Raw genomic sequence first — 17511 nt, 5'->3', positions numbered from 1 at the left:
TCCCAGGAGTGGCCTCTCCGCTGAGCCGGAGTCTGCCCGAGGCGAGCAGGATAGCCGAGCCGGGCGGTGCGAGGCGAATATCTCCGCCAGGTGCGGCTGGCTCCCCCTGTGGGTTAATTTATTTCTCTTCAGTTGCGTCCGCGGCCTGCGGTAGCGCGGAGCTTGCTGGCTCGGTTTGTCTAGAGGTTTGCCTAGAATTAACTCTCTTTGTTTTCATTTCTTGACAGTTTTCGGCTGCTGGTTTGCCCTCGCGAGCCAAAGGGTTGGTGCAGTTCCCGACGCTGCCGATCTTGGTGGAGTTGCCCTGGGAAGCTCTGCTGGTCCTGTGAGCTTTGCTGCCTGCGCTGCTGAGAGAATGTAGTGGAAATGATAGCCGAGCCCAACGCAGCCAGTAACCTTCCCAGCCAAAAGTAAGACCTGGCACAGGTTGCCTATAAAATATGTGGGTAAATGAAGGTGCTGCCCCTTGGATACTGTGGCAATCTACCATGTGCTATTTTGGGTGCGAGGGGAAAGGAAAGGGTTTGGCTATGCACTATGTCTCATTACTAATGTCTCTGCTTTATTCCCTTGTATGTATTGTTTAGCATCTTCATAATGTAGTGTTTTATGTTAGTGGGCAGGGACCTTGGCTTTACAAGCTTTTCTGTGCCTTACTCACTGCAGTACAAATGAACCTGCTTTGAAAAAAAAGGACAGATTTATTGTCAGTGCGTGTAGTGGATTTGGGAATGCTGAGGGGGAAGAGTGCTGAATGAACACAGGCTCCCTGTTGGCATTGTGAGCCAACAGGGAGCATTGTGTCTATATAGCTGTTTTTATCAGAGATCCATCAAGTCTTCTCCCTTTTATAACGTATGTTTCAGTCATCAGTTGAGATGACCTATAGTATTGATATCATTCTTTACAGAATGGTAATTACAAGTTCTACTAGAGCAGATTTAAGTAAATAAAAGGTAAAGTTAAAACATTTGGGTATATCTTGTGAAGGTAAGAGTGAAGCTTCTTAGATATCCGGTGCAACACTGCAGCAGCAACTGCTTTGAACTGATTGCAGCCCAATCTTAGCTGATCCTGTCAGCTTCTAGCCAGTTTCTTCCAGTTATTTTGCTTCATTCTGCTCTAAGAGAAGCTGAGAGGGTTATAGTCCTTGATGGCACTTAATATAGCTTCCCATATGTCCTTTCTAGTATGTTGCATCTGAAGACAGCCCTTCCACTTCAGAAGTGTCAGCAAGGCACCTGGCAGTTCTTTACTGGAGCTTCTCATGTTGCTTCTACAAGATGAGATGGTTGTATTAAAATTTCAAATTATAGGGGTAGGATTCTTCCAGTAACATAGAGTAATAGTTCCTTTTACACAGCTAAAGGAATATGTTATGTCTTTGTTTAAGAGGTAGCTTTCTTTTTAAGTGTGAGTCACCAAATCTGTTCGAAATGTTAAGATAAGAAAACTGAATTCAGAAGTTATCACAGTAGTATTGTGTTTAAAGACTAGATGAAAGACTTGGCTTCCTGTCTACTTCAAGTGTTTTTATCTCATCAGTAATACTTTTAGAGCTAGTGAAAGGACCAAATTGTGGCAGGAACGCAAGGCAAAAATGAGTCTCTGTGCCATAGGTAACAGGGTATAAAGGTGAACGTTAGGGTGAGAGAGGGGTGGAATTCTGCTCATTCTCTCTTACAGATTGCTCATGGAAGCAAAGTAAATGGCTAAGAGTTGTTTCTTCCAGTGCATGAGGCAGGGAATTACGTATACAAAAATGCTCAACATGGTGTAGAATAACAGGGGGAGCAAAAAAACCCCAAACCAACTTATTCAAAATTTGTCAAACCTACTGTTGCACTCGTGTAATTGAAAAGATGTTTAATAGAGTTGTGTATAAGGATCACTGCAGAAGTGATCATGTCATCTTCAGCTGAGTACAGTAGTTCCTGTTTTGCTCAGGAAGATAAGAGGATGTCTTAATTCTTTTAACAGTTTCTTCAACAGAAATGGAGTTGTGCAAATAAAAACTCCATTTAAATATCTCATTTAATTGCTGAGTGGTTTCATGGAGTTCACTTTCTAGGCATTGGTTTAGTTCCTGCCATATCAATAGTCTTACTGAAAACATCAGTGTTAAAAGGAAAAAAAAAGAAGAAGAGAAAGGAAAAACATGAGTATTAATCATATCTGGATTTTAAAAACCCCTCTACTGTTGTGTAAGTTGACTGCTGTAGCACAGCGGCATTGCTTGGTGCTGTGGTGCGCTGATCACCGAAACAGTTCAGAAACTAGATGCTACTTAGTATTGGTATTTAGTGTTTAGCTACATTTGTTGAGTGTTTAAGACAGGTCTAGTTGTAGGTGTGGCAGTTACTGTAACTGGTTTCATCCCAAATACATTGTTTTATTTGGCCCTGGTAGCCCAACATGAGGAAGCTGTACATTAACAGTCTCCTCACTCTTGCAGGCTTTGCCAAGCTTTGGTAACATGCTGTTCCATGTGCCAGGCAGTCACTCTGCTGAGCCCCTTTTGCTACAAGTACATTTTGTCTGACATAAGTGACAAAGTAAGTAGTGCAAGGCCAGTAGGTCCTGTCCATAGTACCATCCTTTAGGATGCTCTTGGGAAAGAGATACGTGAGTTAAAACTTCAAGGAAGTATGTTCTAGAGAGAGAAACTAAGAGCACTACAGGATCAGACAAGTCCTTGACAGAACTGTCCTGCAGCAGTTATGAATTTTTAATATTTAAATGTTTTAATTCAACTTGGACTCAATCATAGTTGCTATAATCCAATGTGATGCATTTATTTTCATTATGGGATGGAGTAAGTTGCTAAATAGTATTGTAAGCAATCCAGGAAAATTGTGTGAGAGTGTGTTGAGTGTTATGTTGGGGTATAAAGCAGAAACAGGTAACCCATGCATGTTACCTTGGTGTTGACTGGCATCTGAGTTGTAGTCCTAGTGAAACTGTGCAAGTAAGAACTTGTTAGTCCAGCCCCAGAAGGTTACCTTCTGCTTTGAACTCAAGAGTGAAAGGATGTAATCACATAGGATAAGCAGCTCCTTGACAAACACGTTTGGATTGTTTTTGGTTTTGTGGTCTGTAGAAGAATCTGGGAAGAGCTAAGTGGCAACAGAAAAGGAATACATATTGCTGTCTCTCTCTGCTTGTTCTTCTCAGCTAGGAAGTCTCTGCTGGTACTTGAGATACTTAATGCCTGTGGTTCACAGTTATAAATCAAGGAAGATGTTTGAAAACTTTTGCAAATGATTGCTTATAGTATAGTGACTCAGCTGTGAACTGAAGGCCAATGGCATCATGGCCTGTATCAAGAATAGTGTGGCCAGCAGGACTAGGACAGTGATCATCCCCCTGGACTCAGCATTGGTGAGGCCACACCTCGAGTACTGTGTTCAGTTCTGGGCCCCTCACTTTAAAAAGGACATTGAGGCACTGGAGTGAGTCCAACCAAGGGCAATGAGGCTCAGAAAAGGTCTAGAAAACATGTTGTATGAGGAACAACTGAGGGAGTTGGGTTTGTTTAGCCTTAATAAGAGGCTCAGGGGTGACCTCGTGGTTCTACAACTCCCTGCCAGGGCTGGAGAGAGATGGGGGATGTCTGTCCTGCCATGGCTGCAGGGAGAGCACTAGAGGGAATGGCCTTGAGCTGAGATGGGGCAGAGTCAGATTAGATGTTAGGAAAAAAGCTTTTCCTGTTAGGGTGATCAAACACTGGAATATGATTCTGTGATTCTGCAGTTCATCCCACTCTTCACATGCAGAAGTCCAGACAGGTGATATAAGGATTGGCTCATCCTGAATGATTTTCTTTGCTTCCATTTGTCAAACATGGTGGCATGTTTTGAACTGTTCTGTAACAAGAAGTTAATTGAATTTAACTTTCATGGGCCTGTTCTCTATAGGGAAGATAAGCATTTGCATAATTGTATTCAGCAAGTCTGCATATTTTTATGGAATTTTGTATTTATATAGTATTTTTATAGGAGTCTTTGGAAGCCTAATTCTACATTGCTTCTTGAAGTGTCTGAATAGATTAAAAAAGTAAACAGAGACGTGTTAAAAAAAACATGTGTCTGCTCTCACTGACAAAATTACATCAGGACCTTGGTCCTGCATTTGATGCTATTCAGCCGCAGAATTTGCTTTGCAAAACAGTCTTGGGAAGAAGAACAAGAAGAATGCTTATCTGGTATTGATAAACCTATCTGGAGTTGAGCTGGGTCTGCATCCATGGTACAGTTAGCTCTCCATCTGGGTTAGGTGACACTGGATACTGGAGAGCTGACTGTGTCTCACAGTTTTTTCCTTTGTAAAGTGGTCACTTGTTAGTACACTCTCTTTGCAGCAGTATCATGAAAATAAAAGTAATTGTACACTCTGATATTTACTTTCTTTTTGTGCCTTCTTATAGTACAAGTCAACTGCATGTCCTGGCCACTGTAGTTTAAAAGGAGGCCATAGCAGCCAACTGCCAGTACTGGACCTGCTGCACAAGTGGGATCCAGCTCGTCTGCTCAAACATGACCTTTGGCATGGGAAAAAACATAACCTGTTAGCACTGGGAATGATGAAAAGTGGCATGGTTTCATTGAACATAAATGTATGGCTTCAGATCTCCCAGAAGGTGCATCTTTCTTTATAAAATTATTCCTCCATCATATTAGCAATGACCTGCAAATGAAATTTTTTTATGTATCGCTTTTTTTTGCTTCAGCATCTTTTGTAGGCAAAGTAAACAGGCTTCTTCCTCTCATTTTAAATTGTAGGCCCATCAAATGTTACTGTCTTGTTCTGTTTAGAGCACTGAGTGAATGCATAGTTGTGTTATTGGTTCATGGTGCCAAGCTCTTAAGTCAACACTGGCTGCCTTAAGTCAACATCAGCCTTCCGTTTCATTTGCTTACTTTCTACTTCCTTGATACCTTTGCTGGTTTTCTAATTATCTGTGTATCTTACAGGCAAGCCAGTAGTCTGAAAAAGACACCCAGTTTCTGTTGTGCTTTTGAAGTTAGCTGTTTGGTTTTTAGGAACAAATTGCCATAACTTCCAAACGATTGAAAATACTAAACCACATATATATATGCTTTTATTTTCGTTGATTGTTTATCCTGAAGTGTGTAATTCTCAGTGCTAACCCCTTCAATATGTGTTACGCTGCAGAGAGAATACTGTCCACGATGAGACTGTGCCTGAGTCTGCTGTGCAGAATGGCAGTTGTGTGAGAAATGGCAACCTGAGAACACCAGTAAGTCCAGTTCAAAACTTTTCTTAAGTGTAAATTTTTTCTAGATTATGGAATTTATTTTTGGTCTCATTCAGTTGTTACAAAACTGAGTATTACATAAAACAACCACAGTGCATCTAAAATCTAATCACTGGATATAGCTTGACCCTCAAACTCCTTTGGCACCAGAGCCTTAGTGCTGGCTTTGAGCAGTCAGTTCCTTTCAGGATGTGCTTTTCCTTTGCTGTGCTTTGTGTGCAGCTGATTTAATTTGCAGGTTGTGTGTTTAACCTGTGAGTGAAAAGACGTAGAAGAGCTTCTGTGCTTGCTGTCTCTCCTTCAGAAATTACTGCTGCCAATGAAAAATACCTTCTGGGTAGTGCACAGATGTTCAGAAGCTTCTTTGCTATTATACTTTCCTATGCTTTTGACTCATTGTTGAGAAGAAATTCCATCTGGTAAATCCTTTCTTTCATCCCCTTTTAGTCTGACAGTGTTTGATAAAGCACTAGAAGAAAGGCCTAGAGGGAACAGCCAGAAGCTGAGACAGGGGAGACTCAGAGTAGATGTTAGGGAAAATGTTTTTCCCATTTGGGTGATCAGGCACTGGAATAGGTTGCCCAGGGAGGTGGTGGAGTCACCATCCCTGGAAGTGTTGAAAAGGCATCTGGATCTGAGGCTGGAGGATCTGGTTTAGGGGTCCCAGCAGAATGATAGGTTAATGGTTGGACTTGATGTTCTTAGAGGTCTCCTCCAACCTTGATGGTCCTGTGGTTCCATGATAGGGCTTTATTGGTGTCCTTGAGGTGTCAAAGTTATCACCCTGAGGAAATGATTGCAATAAGAGTAAAATAAACTTCTTGTTAGGGGATAATTCATGTAACTGTGAATGTCTGTTGTGTGTTGTATTTTCTCACATGCTTTGTTTTCTTGTCTCAGAGAGAGAAACGGAAAGTCCAAAAGCAGTGTGAAAACATAAGGAGAAGCCCTGCCAGCAGCAGAAGAGTGAACCAGCTGCAGAATGGCCGAGTGGTGGAGGCAGTTACACTGTTTGAAGTGGTTAGCATTGGGAAGCAGGCCATGCAGGTATATAGTAGTAAATTCTGGAAAGAGTTGCTGGAGGGAAGATGGATAAACAGTGGCCATTTCAGTTAGTTATGCTGTGGAGCATTGATGTTTTGTTGTCTTTTGGTGCAGGTGTGGTAGAAACTTGTTTGATGGAAAACTGTTCTGAGCATGGCTCTTGGAAAGAGCATCTTGCTCTTTCTACCAGGTGTTTGCCTTTTGGTGTTTTTCTTCTACCTCCATTCCCATGCAGTTTGTGTAATAGTCAGGTTCCCTGAGCATCTATATAGTTAGCAACTGTCTTCAGTATGAGGGAGCCCACGTCCCCTTGCTCTGTGAGCATATGTATATTAGCTTTGCATGTGTGTGAAAAGGTAGAGCCCCAAATACTTTTATACAGGATTATACATACGTCTCCAGTGTGTAGCATCTGTAATCAAAACGTGTGTGTGAACACATGCATGAAAAGTACATTTATATTTTGGGTATGAGACCTTAGTTTGTCCAAGATGTTTATATGGATGAATTTTTTGCCATGGTACAGCTGGGTTAACTCCACTAGAGCTCCCTGAAGAACCTGGCTTCTGCTGTGCAAACCATGATGGGAAGGTCTTGGAAAGACAGCAGAGCTTGAGTCCAGGCTGCTGCTGCTAGAATTTATTAGACCTGTCTGGCACTACCAGTGGGTTGAAGCCTGGGTGGCTTGTCCCAGGAGCCATGTGTCACATACAGGCCCTAGGCTGTACTGCTCTGGAAATGAAATTTGGAGTTGGGTTTTTGGCTTAAGTGTAGTACATGAACTATTTCAACCTACTGCACAAACCAAGTGCTAGAGGAAGACTCCCAGGGACAATTGTGAATATAATTTAATACTAACTATTAGATGGTGCAGAGGTTAAATATGTGGGGTTTTTTGTTGTTATTTTGTTTGTTTGTTTTGAAATAAAACTGTTACATCAGTGCTAGCAGAAAGTCAGGAGAATAACTGTTTCTTTTTTCATACTAAATTTATTAAAACTATGGTTATTTTCCCTGTTAACAGGGAGCAAAGCATCTGAATAGTAATATTGCCTAAAGCAGAACTTGTAAATGAGCAGTTTAAGACTTCATTTTGCACCAGACAGGATCTTTTAGAACTATTAGAAATGGAACAGAATTGTGTGGAGTTTACTCTCGTTTTGATGATTGAACGCAGATGAAACAATGTTGGTTTGTGTCTTTATTATGGACATCCTCAGTGGATTGCAGCATCCTGTGTTCAGCTCCTGACTAATGAGTTTCTTTGTTCTGTTCTAGTCTGTAGTAGATGACTGGGTTGAAGCTTATAAACAAGACAGGGATGTGGCACTTCTAGATCTGATCAACTTCTTCATTCAGTGCTCAGGCTGTCAAGGTAATTTACCCTCTTAGTGGCCCTTTCCATTGTCTGTGGGTGAGAGTAGTCCCAAGTGTACTTTCTAAAATAGAGTTTTTTCTCTCCAGTAAATCATGTCCTTGTAATCTGTACTGTTCATTAAGACAAACTCCAGATGGGCAGGACTGTATATTAAGAATGCTGCTGGTTAAATTCTTTGCTCTGTGTTCACAGCATTCCAGTTCCCAGTGTTGTATTTGGACATGGTTTGCAGGGTCAGGTTTCTGAAGTGGGATGTTGCATTGCTGTGCAATGTGAGGATGGTTTTAATGAGTGTTCTAATTAAAATCCAGCATTGCCATTCATTTTGTAATTTCTTAGTATCTTTTGTTTTGCTGGTATCTTAGTTTGAAAATAAGCAGCTAGCCAACTCAGCTCTCTGCTTTGGTGGCTAGAAAAGCAACCTCTTGCCTCATTACAGTTGCTTTTAGCAGAGGGTTGTGAAGCTGTGTGTTTCATAACAAACATTGAGACACTGACTGCTGGGGACACTCTGCTAGTGAAATGCTTCAGGATGGCAAGTAAGAGTTTTAAAAAGACTATTTTGTTAGATTGGAAATCCTGAGTGTATTTAAGCAGGTAGAAATGTGTACACTTCATTTTATTTTTACAGGTCTTTGGCTATTACGCCTTCTCTTATGGGAAATATTTTGAAGTCCTTGACTAGCAATAGGCAAAATTTAAGTAAATTTCTTCTTGAAGTAGATGAAAGAACAGAGAAAATAGTCATGTCAGACAGCACAGAGTAGACTTTTCTCATGTGGCTTTCAGTTTTGGTTCCTCAGTACTTTTTCCTGTCAATGAATTTATGCATCTCTTTATGTTGCCCGTACCAATGTAAACAGATAAAATAGAGTCTAACTTTCTTGGTGTTTCTAAATTGAAAATAAAATCTTTACTATGGTTTGGACTTGATTAATGATTGTCAGTAATTCTTCTTTTTAAAACATTACTTTTCTAGGCATGGTAACAGCAGAGATGTTTCAAAGTTTGCACAAGAAGGATGTCATGCAAAAAATGACAGAGACCTTTGATGAGGTGGGCATAGCTTTGACTTTGCATGTCTTTTTTATATGTCATCAATAGGCTCTAACTTAATTGCCAACCTGGACAGAGTTCCTGCTGCTTATCAGGAGCCATGTGCCATTTCCTTTATTTAGGAAAACACTTCTGATTTTTGCAAGAGAAATTTGGTGTTGAAATTTAGTTAGTGATCTATTTTAGTTGCAGCAGGATATGTTTTTTGCAGGTCACTTTTATTTTGAGAGTTTTCTCTTAGGAGTCCTTTTGGTAGTGATTTATAGAGGTAAATATAACCTGGCATTGCAGCAGGTAAATGGTTCCTTTGGTATGTGGTTGATAGGTCCTTTAAAAAATAATAATATGGATGACTGATGAGCTAATTCAAAGATCTGTTTAGCTGATATTTTTATTTGAATGTGCTCTTTCTGCTTTACTGACAATGCAAATTTTTAATAACTCTATTATGTGATTGGAAAGAAGAAAAATAAATTTCTGGTTTTTAGCTAATTGTCAAAACAATAGTGAATATCTCATTTCTTGTGGATTTTTAAGAAAAAGGTGTAGCTTTACAATACTGTTTCTCTGTTTGACTGCTCCTTGGGTAATTATGGCAACGTGAAATTTTCTGCAGCTCTCTCACTGTTGCTTCTGTGCTTTTTTCCCCTGTATTTGTCACCTCTGAATTGATTTGTCAAGCAGCAGCCATCAACCTTGCTTTAATTGAGCATCACTCAAAGACCAGCTGTTGTAGAAATTCCCACAGAGAATGAATTTGCCAACATGGTTTTCTTCATTTTAGAAGTGTAGTAGCACTTGGGCTAATTTTTGACAGAAATGATCTGATATCTGTCTGGCCATATGAATTAGTAATCTGGCACTTCTTTGCCAACTAAATTAGCCCTGAATAACACTCATGATAGCGTAGGCATTCTGGCAGATACAAAGATGTGGTTATTGTTATCATCAGCCTTGAAGTATTACAGCTCTGCAACATTTTCACCAGTCCTGATGGGCAAAAAGGAAGGTTCTACAGTAGCTTTAGAAGCTGTATTCTGCATTCTATATCAAGAAAATAAGTTCTCTTTTACCTTTTTCATAAGTAAGATGGAAATGTAAGTTAGAGGTTAAGTTAGTTGAGAAGTAATGTCACAGTGACTACTGTGATTTCAAAGACATTGTGTGAAAGCGAATGATAGTAGTAGTAAAAGTAGTAATGAGAGTGGAGAATAATGACAGATATCTGCTCAAGTACCTCATCTTGTCTTTTCATTTATGTTGTTTGTTTCTAGCATTCAGAGGATTGAAAATCTAAAGTTTTTTATGTAGTTATTAATTCATGATGATTTCAGTGATTCAACCATGGCATTGCTGTTCAGCTAATTAATTGTAACCTTGACAGACTTGAGAGGTGGCCAATGCAAACCTCATAAAGTTCAACCAAATGAAGTGCAAGGTCCTACATCTGGGCCATGGCAATCCCAGGCATAGCAACCTTTCAGTATCTGAAGGGGCCTACGAGGGAGCCAGAGAGGGACTCTTTGTTAGGAACTGCAGTGATAGGATAAGGGATAACAGGTTAAAAGAGAGGAAATTTAGGTTAGATATTAGAAAAAAGTTTTTTATTGCAAGGGTGGTGAGACACTGAACAGGTTGCCTGGGGAAGTGGTGTCTCCCCTAACCCTGGCAGTGTTCACAGCCAGGTTGGATGAAGCCTGGAGCACCCTGGTGTGGTGGGGAGGTGTCCCTGCTCATGGCAGGGGGTTGGGGATGGATGGTCTGTAAGGTCCATTCCAACCCCTAAAAGTCTGTGATTCTATGATTCTATGAATTGCAACACTAGATCCTTGTACCGATGCTTCCTCCAAAATTCTCACTAGCATTAGTGGAAAATATTAATGGACTTGAATTTGGTAAGAAATGTGAAGGGCAACATGAAAAGAATCTACAAATACATAAAGAGCAAAAGGAAGCCCAAGGAAAACATGGCTCCACTGCTAAATGAGGTAGGGACCCTGGTGACAAAGGACACAGAGGAGCCTGAGGTACACAATGCCTTCTTTGATTCTGAGCTTCCTGGTAAGTTTGGCTTTCAGAAATACCAGGTCCCTAAGACTAGAGGGAAAGTCTGGAGCAAAGACTGCTTACCCTCTGTGAAGGAGGGTCAGTTAGGGAGCACTTAAATGGACTGGACATACATAAGTCCATATGGTCTGACAGAATGTATCCAGGAGTGCTGAGGGAACTGTCTGATGTCATTGCAAGGCCCCTTTTGATTGTCTTTGAAAACTTGTGGTGACTGAGAAGTTCTTGAAGGCTCAAAAAAGTCAAATGTCACTCCTGTTTTCAAGAAGGGCAAGAAGGAGGATCTGGAAAACTCCAACTGGTCAGCCTCACCTCAGTCCCTGGGAAGGTGAAGAAGCAACTAATTGTGGAACTAATGTCCAAACACATGAAGGACAAGAAGGTGTTCAGGAGTAGTCATTATGGATTTTCAAAGGGGAAATTGTGCTTAACCAACATATTGGCTATATCACTATATCACTAGTCACTATAACAAAGTGACTAGTTTGGTGGATGAGGAGGGAAGAGCAGATATTGTTTATCTTGACTTGTCCCCCATAACATCCTCATGGACAAGGTAGTGAAGTATGAGTTAGTTAAGTGGACAGTGAGATGGACTGAAAACCAGCTGAACAACCAGGCACGTGGAGAAGTGATCGGTCGCACAATGTCCAGTTGGAGCTAGTCACTAGTGCCCAGGGTTTGATATTTGGACCAGTGCTGTTTGACATATTTAATAATGACCTGGATAATGGGCCAAAATTTACTCTTAGCAAGTTTTCGGATGATATAAAATGGGGATTAGCTGCTAGACCAGGTGGTTGTTCTGCTTTCAGAAGAACCTCACAGACTGGAGAGTTAGACAGAGGGGAATCTTATGAAGTTCTACATCAGGAAACCCCATTATCCTGGGGGTGAATTACCCCATGCACTGCTACTGGAAGGCAGCTCTGCAGAGTAGCATCTCAGTGTGGATGGCAAGATGAACAGGAGCCACCAATGTGTTCTTGCAGCAATGATGACCAGCAGCCTCCTGGGCTGTATTAGGCCAGTAGGTCATGGGAGATGATCCTTCCTTTCTGCTCGTACCAGTGAGACCATGTCTGGAGTGCTGAGTCTAGTTCTGGGCTCTGCATTACAAGAGAGGTGGATTTAATTGGAGTGAGTCTGGTGAAAGCCAGAAAGACAGTGGTCTTTCATATGAGGAGAGGCAGTGAGAATTGAGCCTGTCCAGTCTGGATAGAAGGTGGCTCAGAGGAATCTTATCCATGTGTAAAAATACCTGATGGGACAGAATGACAAGGATGAAGCATGACTCTACTCAGTGGTGCCCAGTGAGACAGTGAGCACAAAGGCAAGCTGATATGGGCAATGGGCACAAACAGAAATGTATGAAATTTCACCTTAACACAAAAAAACTTTTACTGTGAGGGTAGTCAAACAGTGGAACAGGATGCCCAGAGAGGTTGTGGAGTATCTGTGAAGATGAGTCATGTCACCCAACACTGAGGGGACAGACAGCTGCTTTTAGTGATCCTTGTCAGAATGATGATGGCACTTATTATAGTTATAGTTAAAGCTTTACTTCTTGACAGTATCTTAGGATTAGTAGAACATAGAATTTATAATTTAAATGGCACAGGATTTCTACAAGCAGAAACAATATAATAGCATAGTAGAAAATTTGTAATAGAGCTAAGATCTCACTGCCCTGCAGCAACTCTGGTCCAAGTTCCCCACTTAGACCTTGCAGCCCCTTGATTTTATAGACAGTGCTGTGGGTGTTGTGAGGCTTCCCTGTTCTGCACCTGGGCCATGGCCAGCACCTGGATACCTGGGACCTTCAGGGCGAGTAAGGAAGGAAATAATTGGCCTGGCACCCAGGAACTGTGGGACCACTAGGAAGGGGAAGAAAAAATCGATTTGATTTGTCTGTTTGACATGACCTTCAGGTCCTGACAATGAGGGAAAGGCAAGGAATGCTAGCCACATTCCCGGGGATTGAGAGCAGGGGTTATCAGTCACACATGGTGCTGGGCAGCCTGCTCTGCCAGACCCTGCTTGAGGAGGTGATGTTGGATTGGGTGATCTGAGTCCCTCTCAATTTCAGTCTTTCTGTGATTATATTGAGACTTGTACTGGTGTTGGAAGCAGAGAATGGTTTTAATATGGTCACTGAGGCATTTATTTCCTCTTTGTGGGTCATGGTATTCCTCAGTGGTTAGATAGATGTGTCTTTAGGATCACTGTGTTCTGTTTTCCTCCTTTCTTAAACTATTCTGTGCCTCTCTTCTGCTTTGCTTTCTGTATGTGACATTTTATTTCTTGCAGCTCTTTGTTCTTCTGTAGATTTTCTTTGCTTTCCCGTTTTCTTGTAAAGCTCAGAATGTTTTTTAAGGTTTAGATGTTTTGTAGTACCTAGATACTAAATGTTGGAAAGGGATATATATACCTAGACTTGCACAGGAGCCATATCTTAAAATTAATAATGAGCGTTATACCTTGTATATGTTTGCTTGTAAATTTTGAATACAAGTAGTTTCTTATTTGTAGCAAGAAAACTAAAGTTTTTATAAAAGTGTGGGTTTTTTTCTGTCATTGGTTATAAATAAAAAATTCCAAGATGAGAAGGATTTAGATTTTGTTTGATGTTTTGGATTGTGTGAGCCACCTGTAATACACAATGTTTGAAGTTCTGATAGCCTTTTAAGTATGTTGTTTGTGACACTTTTGTCTTTATGAATTAACTGTGACGTTTCATTGACAAGCTTTGGAAATTTTGTCTCGTGCATTACAGGAAACTGGGTTGCAGTACAAGAAATTCATGGCCTATCCGTGGATCCTGACAGTTACTTGGCCGGTGGACATGGTAGGATTGTAGCTCTCTGCAACTGTAGTTAGCATTTTCTGTGGCTGTATTTGCTGTTTCTGGTGTAGGTGAATATACCAGAATTAGTTATCATGTTAGTGAATGTAGATACTCATGCACTTCTGAGGGTGCCTCATCTGGTCTGTTTTAGACCTCTGGTTTGGATGAACACACTCAAACTTTTGAAGTGGCTATTTCTCACTGCTGGCATCGAAAGGACAGGACATCAGCATTTTGAACAGATTGGTGTATGTTGAGTGGCAGTGGTGTTCAAGACTGTTCCCCATCCCTTCCAGCAAGCTCTACACACGTGTGTGTGTATGCATGCATAGGTGTGCACACATGTATGCACACAGGTTTTGGCAGACAGATTTCTTCAAGTAAATGAAGAGTATTTTGAGAACAGGACCAGCTTTAGTGCAGTGCCTCTTCCCATACAGCGCTTGCAGCATTGAGGGGAATTCATCTTAATTCCTTGCAGGCACTTCATTTTGACTTTCCTCCCTTTCCATAGACTGTGTGAAAGAAGGAAACATTTCCAGGTTGAGTCAGAGCAGGAGCTCACATCACTCAGTTGAGTGATTTGAATGGTTCTCTGGAAGAACCTGTGCCTAATCTGACTTGATTTCTGGAAGCATAGTTGCTTCTCTACTGGTTATACAGGTTATCCCAAGTTTGTGGCCTAAATTTAGGTAGTGTGCCCATTGTCTGTATGTTTACAGTATGCATGTTGCCATACACCAAACAGGATCCTAACGTGATTACTATGGACAGTAGAAATGGTCTTAAAAAGTGAGATGTCTTCCTGCATTTGTGCTGCTTTTCAGCAGAAAGATTTCACAGAAACTACAAGAGTAAAGTAGGTATTTCCTGAAGTCATAGGTTGTCTTTCTGCTGTCTGTGTCCTGATCAAAGAGCATTAAATGGGACTTGCTGGGAACTTCCTTTTTTTTTTCTTGCCAGTTACTACTACTGTTAGGTTCCGAACTGACTCCTAGAACCTGATCAGGAACACATCCCAAATTCCCTGCGTGCTTTGGGTTGCAGCCAACCATGTGATGTTTGCATTTATATTTCAAGAAAGCAGTGGCCCCTGTGCTTTGGAAGCAAAGTTACAGGAGAAGAGTGTGAAGTGTACTTTGTAAGTACACGAGGTTATTGTGTGGTAGAATATGGCTGAGGAGGTGTTTGACCACCTAGTAAAGGACCAGCTGAGCAGTGTCCTGCCTTCAGGATGAAGTTTTCCATAGTGAGTGAGGTTTTGGAATTCCCTGGCTCCATTCCCACCTGAAAATTACCAAGATGCAAACTTACTGTTTCTGTGAATGTGACCTCAGTGTGGGTGGTATGGGTGAATGACTCAGTATTTGGCATTAAGCTGTAGCCTGATAAACTCCTTAGGCTGGCAGTGCTGCTCACACCACAGTTGCTTCACAGTTGCTTGTCTTCATTTTTCACTGCGTTCAGTTTCTGCCTGGGTTTTACCATGCATTTGCAGGCAGAGGAAAGACAGGGAAGTGAGGAAGCACTGCTACCTGTGTGGCAGTAGAAGAGGCCAGGAGTGCTCATGGTTTATGCCAGTGAAAATTGTTTATGATGCTGTGGTTTCATACATCCTCTCCCTCCTGTCTGTTCACAGCTGCCTTGCATACATTGTTTTCAAATGTGAGCTATCATGACAGTATAGCTCTAATGAAGCTATTTTGTCTCTGTGCTTGCTTGTAATCTAGTCACTTTTTCTTACTTTGAAGTAATAACCGTGAAAGAAGTTATGGGGGATGAACTGAAACTAACTGTCAGCAAAACTCCCTCTGATAATCAGTGGGAGAGATGTGAATGCACAAACAAAATTAATTAGTGTTTTATCTTGACTTTTCTTGTGCAGGACAATGAAGACTACCCACTGATCAGAACAGGACCTTATTGGAAGAAGTTCAAGGCCAATTTCTGTGAATTTATTGCAGTGCTGGTCCAGCAGTGCCAGTGCAGTATCCTGTATGATAACTACTTCATGGACACTATCATCTCACTGCTTACAGGCTTGGCAGACTCCATGGTCAGAGCCTTCAGACACACGAGCACTTTGGCAGGTAAAAAAACTCACAGAGCTGCTACAGACAGTGACTCTTGTTGACTTGTGTACAAACAAAAACTGCCCTAAATTTAAAAGCAATGTTTACTGGAGCAGTTGTTCTCTGATGCATCAAATGCCTTTCTTCTAATGTATGTTATGTAAATGTCTGTAATATAAATTGTTTCCATGTGTGTGTGAGTGGAATTTGGATGCTTTAGATGGGATAGATCTAGCCTAATTTTTTCTTTATAAAGAAATTCTCTTTAATCCTGACTGACTAACTTTAGAATTGTGCTGTTCTGAGTCTTTTAGTTTTCAGTAACTGATTTTTCACAGTTTTCTATTTTGTTATTTTCCTGCATCTACTAATTGATGTGATGAAGTGGCATTAAAAGCTTCCTTTGGAGAGCTGCTATTCTCATGAGAGCTGTGCTAAAAAGAACATTGTTACACATTTCTGTTCATGAAACATGATGATACTAAAGCTACTAGTATTTTTTTACCCTTAAGGCCAGTAAATACCCTCTTTGCCATGCTAAGAGTATAATTTGTTCTAAAGCACATTTTGCTTTGAAGGCTCAAAAAACCTGCTTGAAATCTGTGCAAACCATCTAGTGATCCTTAGAGGAATATGAATTTTGGTCAATTCTAGTAAAATATTAAGAATCCCAGCTTTTTATGAGCCAGCATCACTGGTTTGTCTGGGGTTTTTTTTGTTATTCAAAACCAACTGTTCCACAATTCTAGATTCTTTTGCAGAGAAGTCAAAATTACATAAGTGAAGAAGACTTGCCCAGTAAATTACTTCTCTGACTAGAACTCTGACCAAAAGTTGTAAATCACCAGAAATAGAACTTAATTTTCCTTTTTTGATGATTCTCTGCCTTTAAAATAAACACTGTATTTTAAAACAAATTACTATAATCTAGTAGTGTTCATATTTTGGGTATAAACTGGATTGGCTAACCATATCCTTTCTGTGGTGGAGTGATGAATGTATTTATGCTACATATCTCTGAGCTCAGCTAAATATGTTGGGTTTGTTTCTTTTTTAGCAATGAAACTTCTGACAGCAGTTGTAAGTGTCCATCTGAACCTTGATGTCAACAGGCACAATGCTCAAAGATTATATGAGTTGAAGAAACAGGGGCTAAGTGGCAAGAGGACCAATTATAGACTTGACCAGCTGGAGAGAAAAAAGAAAGAGGTTAGTGAGGTGTCTTTTATGGGAAATGTGTGAAGATGTAGAAGGGGGAATTGTTAACAGCTTGCTTTTGGGTCACTGCAGTTCTTTGAGGTTTCTGTGTGTGTCTAATGCATGGTGCAGAGCAGGTGTGACTGGTTAGATAAGTGGTACAAAAATGACTAAGGTAATAACTGCCCTATGTACTGTTAACTTGTGACATCTGTCCTACTAATTGCTCCTCTGAATTGTGTCATGGTATAGGAGTGGTATTCCCTGATTTTGTGTTTCCCAGACCACACGCAGCTTACTCACTCCCCTCCCCCCTCCCCCTGTGGGAGGATGGAGGGAATTGGAGGCACAAAAGGTAAAGATCATGGTTTGAGAGAAAAAGTATTTTCCTAAGAAACAGCAATGAAGTAAGAAAATGAACAGTAACAACTGTATTAATAGCAGAGTGTACAGGACAGGTGAACAGCTCACACACGTTCGCTCACCACATGGAACCCAACGCTGCCTGTCCTCTCTGTTTAAGAAATGCATTATAAAAATGAACTTCAATTTAGGCATGTCCTGTATTGTT

The 17511-nt window shown here is 40.8% G+C and overlaps 1 protein-coding gene across 1 annotated transcript in view; it reads left to right on the top strand.

The window, feature by feature from the left end:
- Positions 1–366: 366 nt before the first annotated feature.
- Positions 367–17511, top strand: part of LOC103807982 (cohesin subunit SA-2-like) — a 59839-nt gene continuing 42694 nt past the window's right edge. The window contains exons 1-8 of the mRNA XM_009080736.1: positions 367–410; positions 5176–5260; positions 6179–6325; positions 7601–7697; positions 8680–8756; positions 13600–13671; positions 15557–15761; positions 16801–16952. Coding sequence (XP_009078984.1) covers positions 367–410; positions 5176–5260; positions 6179–6325; positions 7601–7697; positions 8680–8756; positions 13600–13671; positions 15557–15761; positions 16801–16952 — 879 coding nt within the window. The remainder of the gene's footprint in view (positions 411–5175; positions 5261–6178; positions 6326–7600; positions 7698–8679; positions 8757–13599; positions 13672–15556; positions 15762–16800; positions 16953–17511) is intronic.

The sequence above is a fragment of the Acanthisitta chloris genome, unplaced genomic scaffold (genome assembly GCF_000695815.1).
Source record: "Acanthisitta chloris isolate BGI_N310 unplaced genomic scaffold, ASM69581v1 scaffold14128, whole genome shotgun sequence".
Classification (NCBI taxonomy): Eukaryota; Metazoa; Chordata; class Aves; order Passeriformes; family Acanthisittidae; genus Acanthisitta; species Acanthisitta chloris.
The sequence above is the reverse complement of the archived record's forward strand: the minus strand, read 5'-3'. Positions and strand labels throughout refer to the sequence as shown.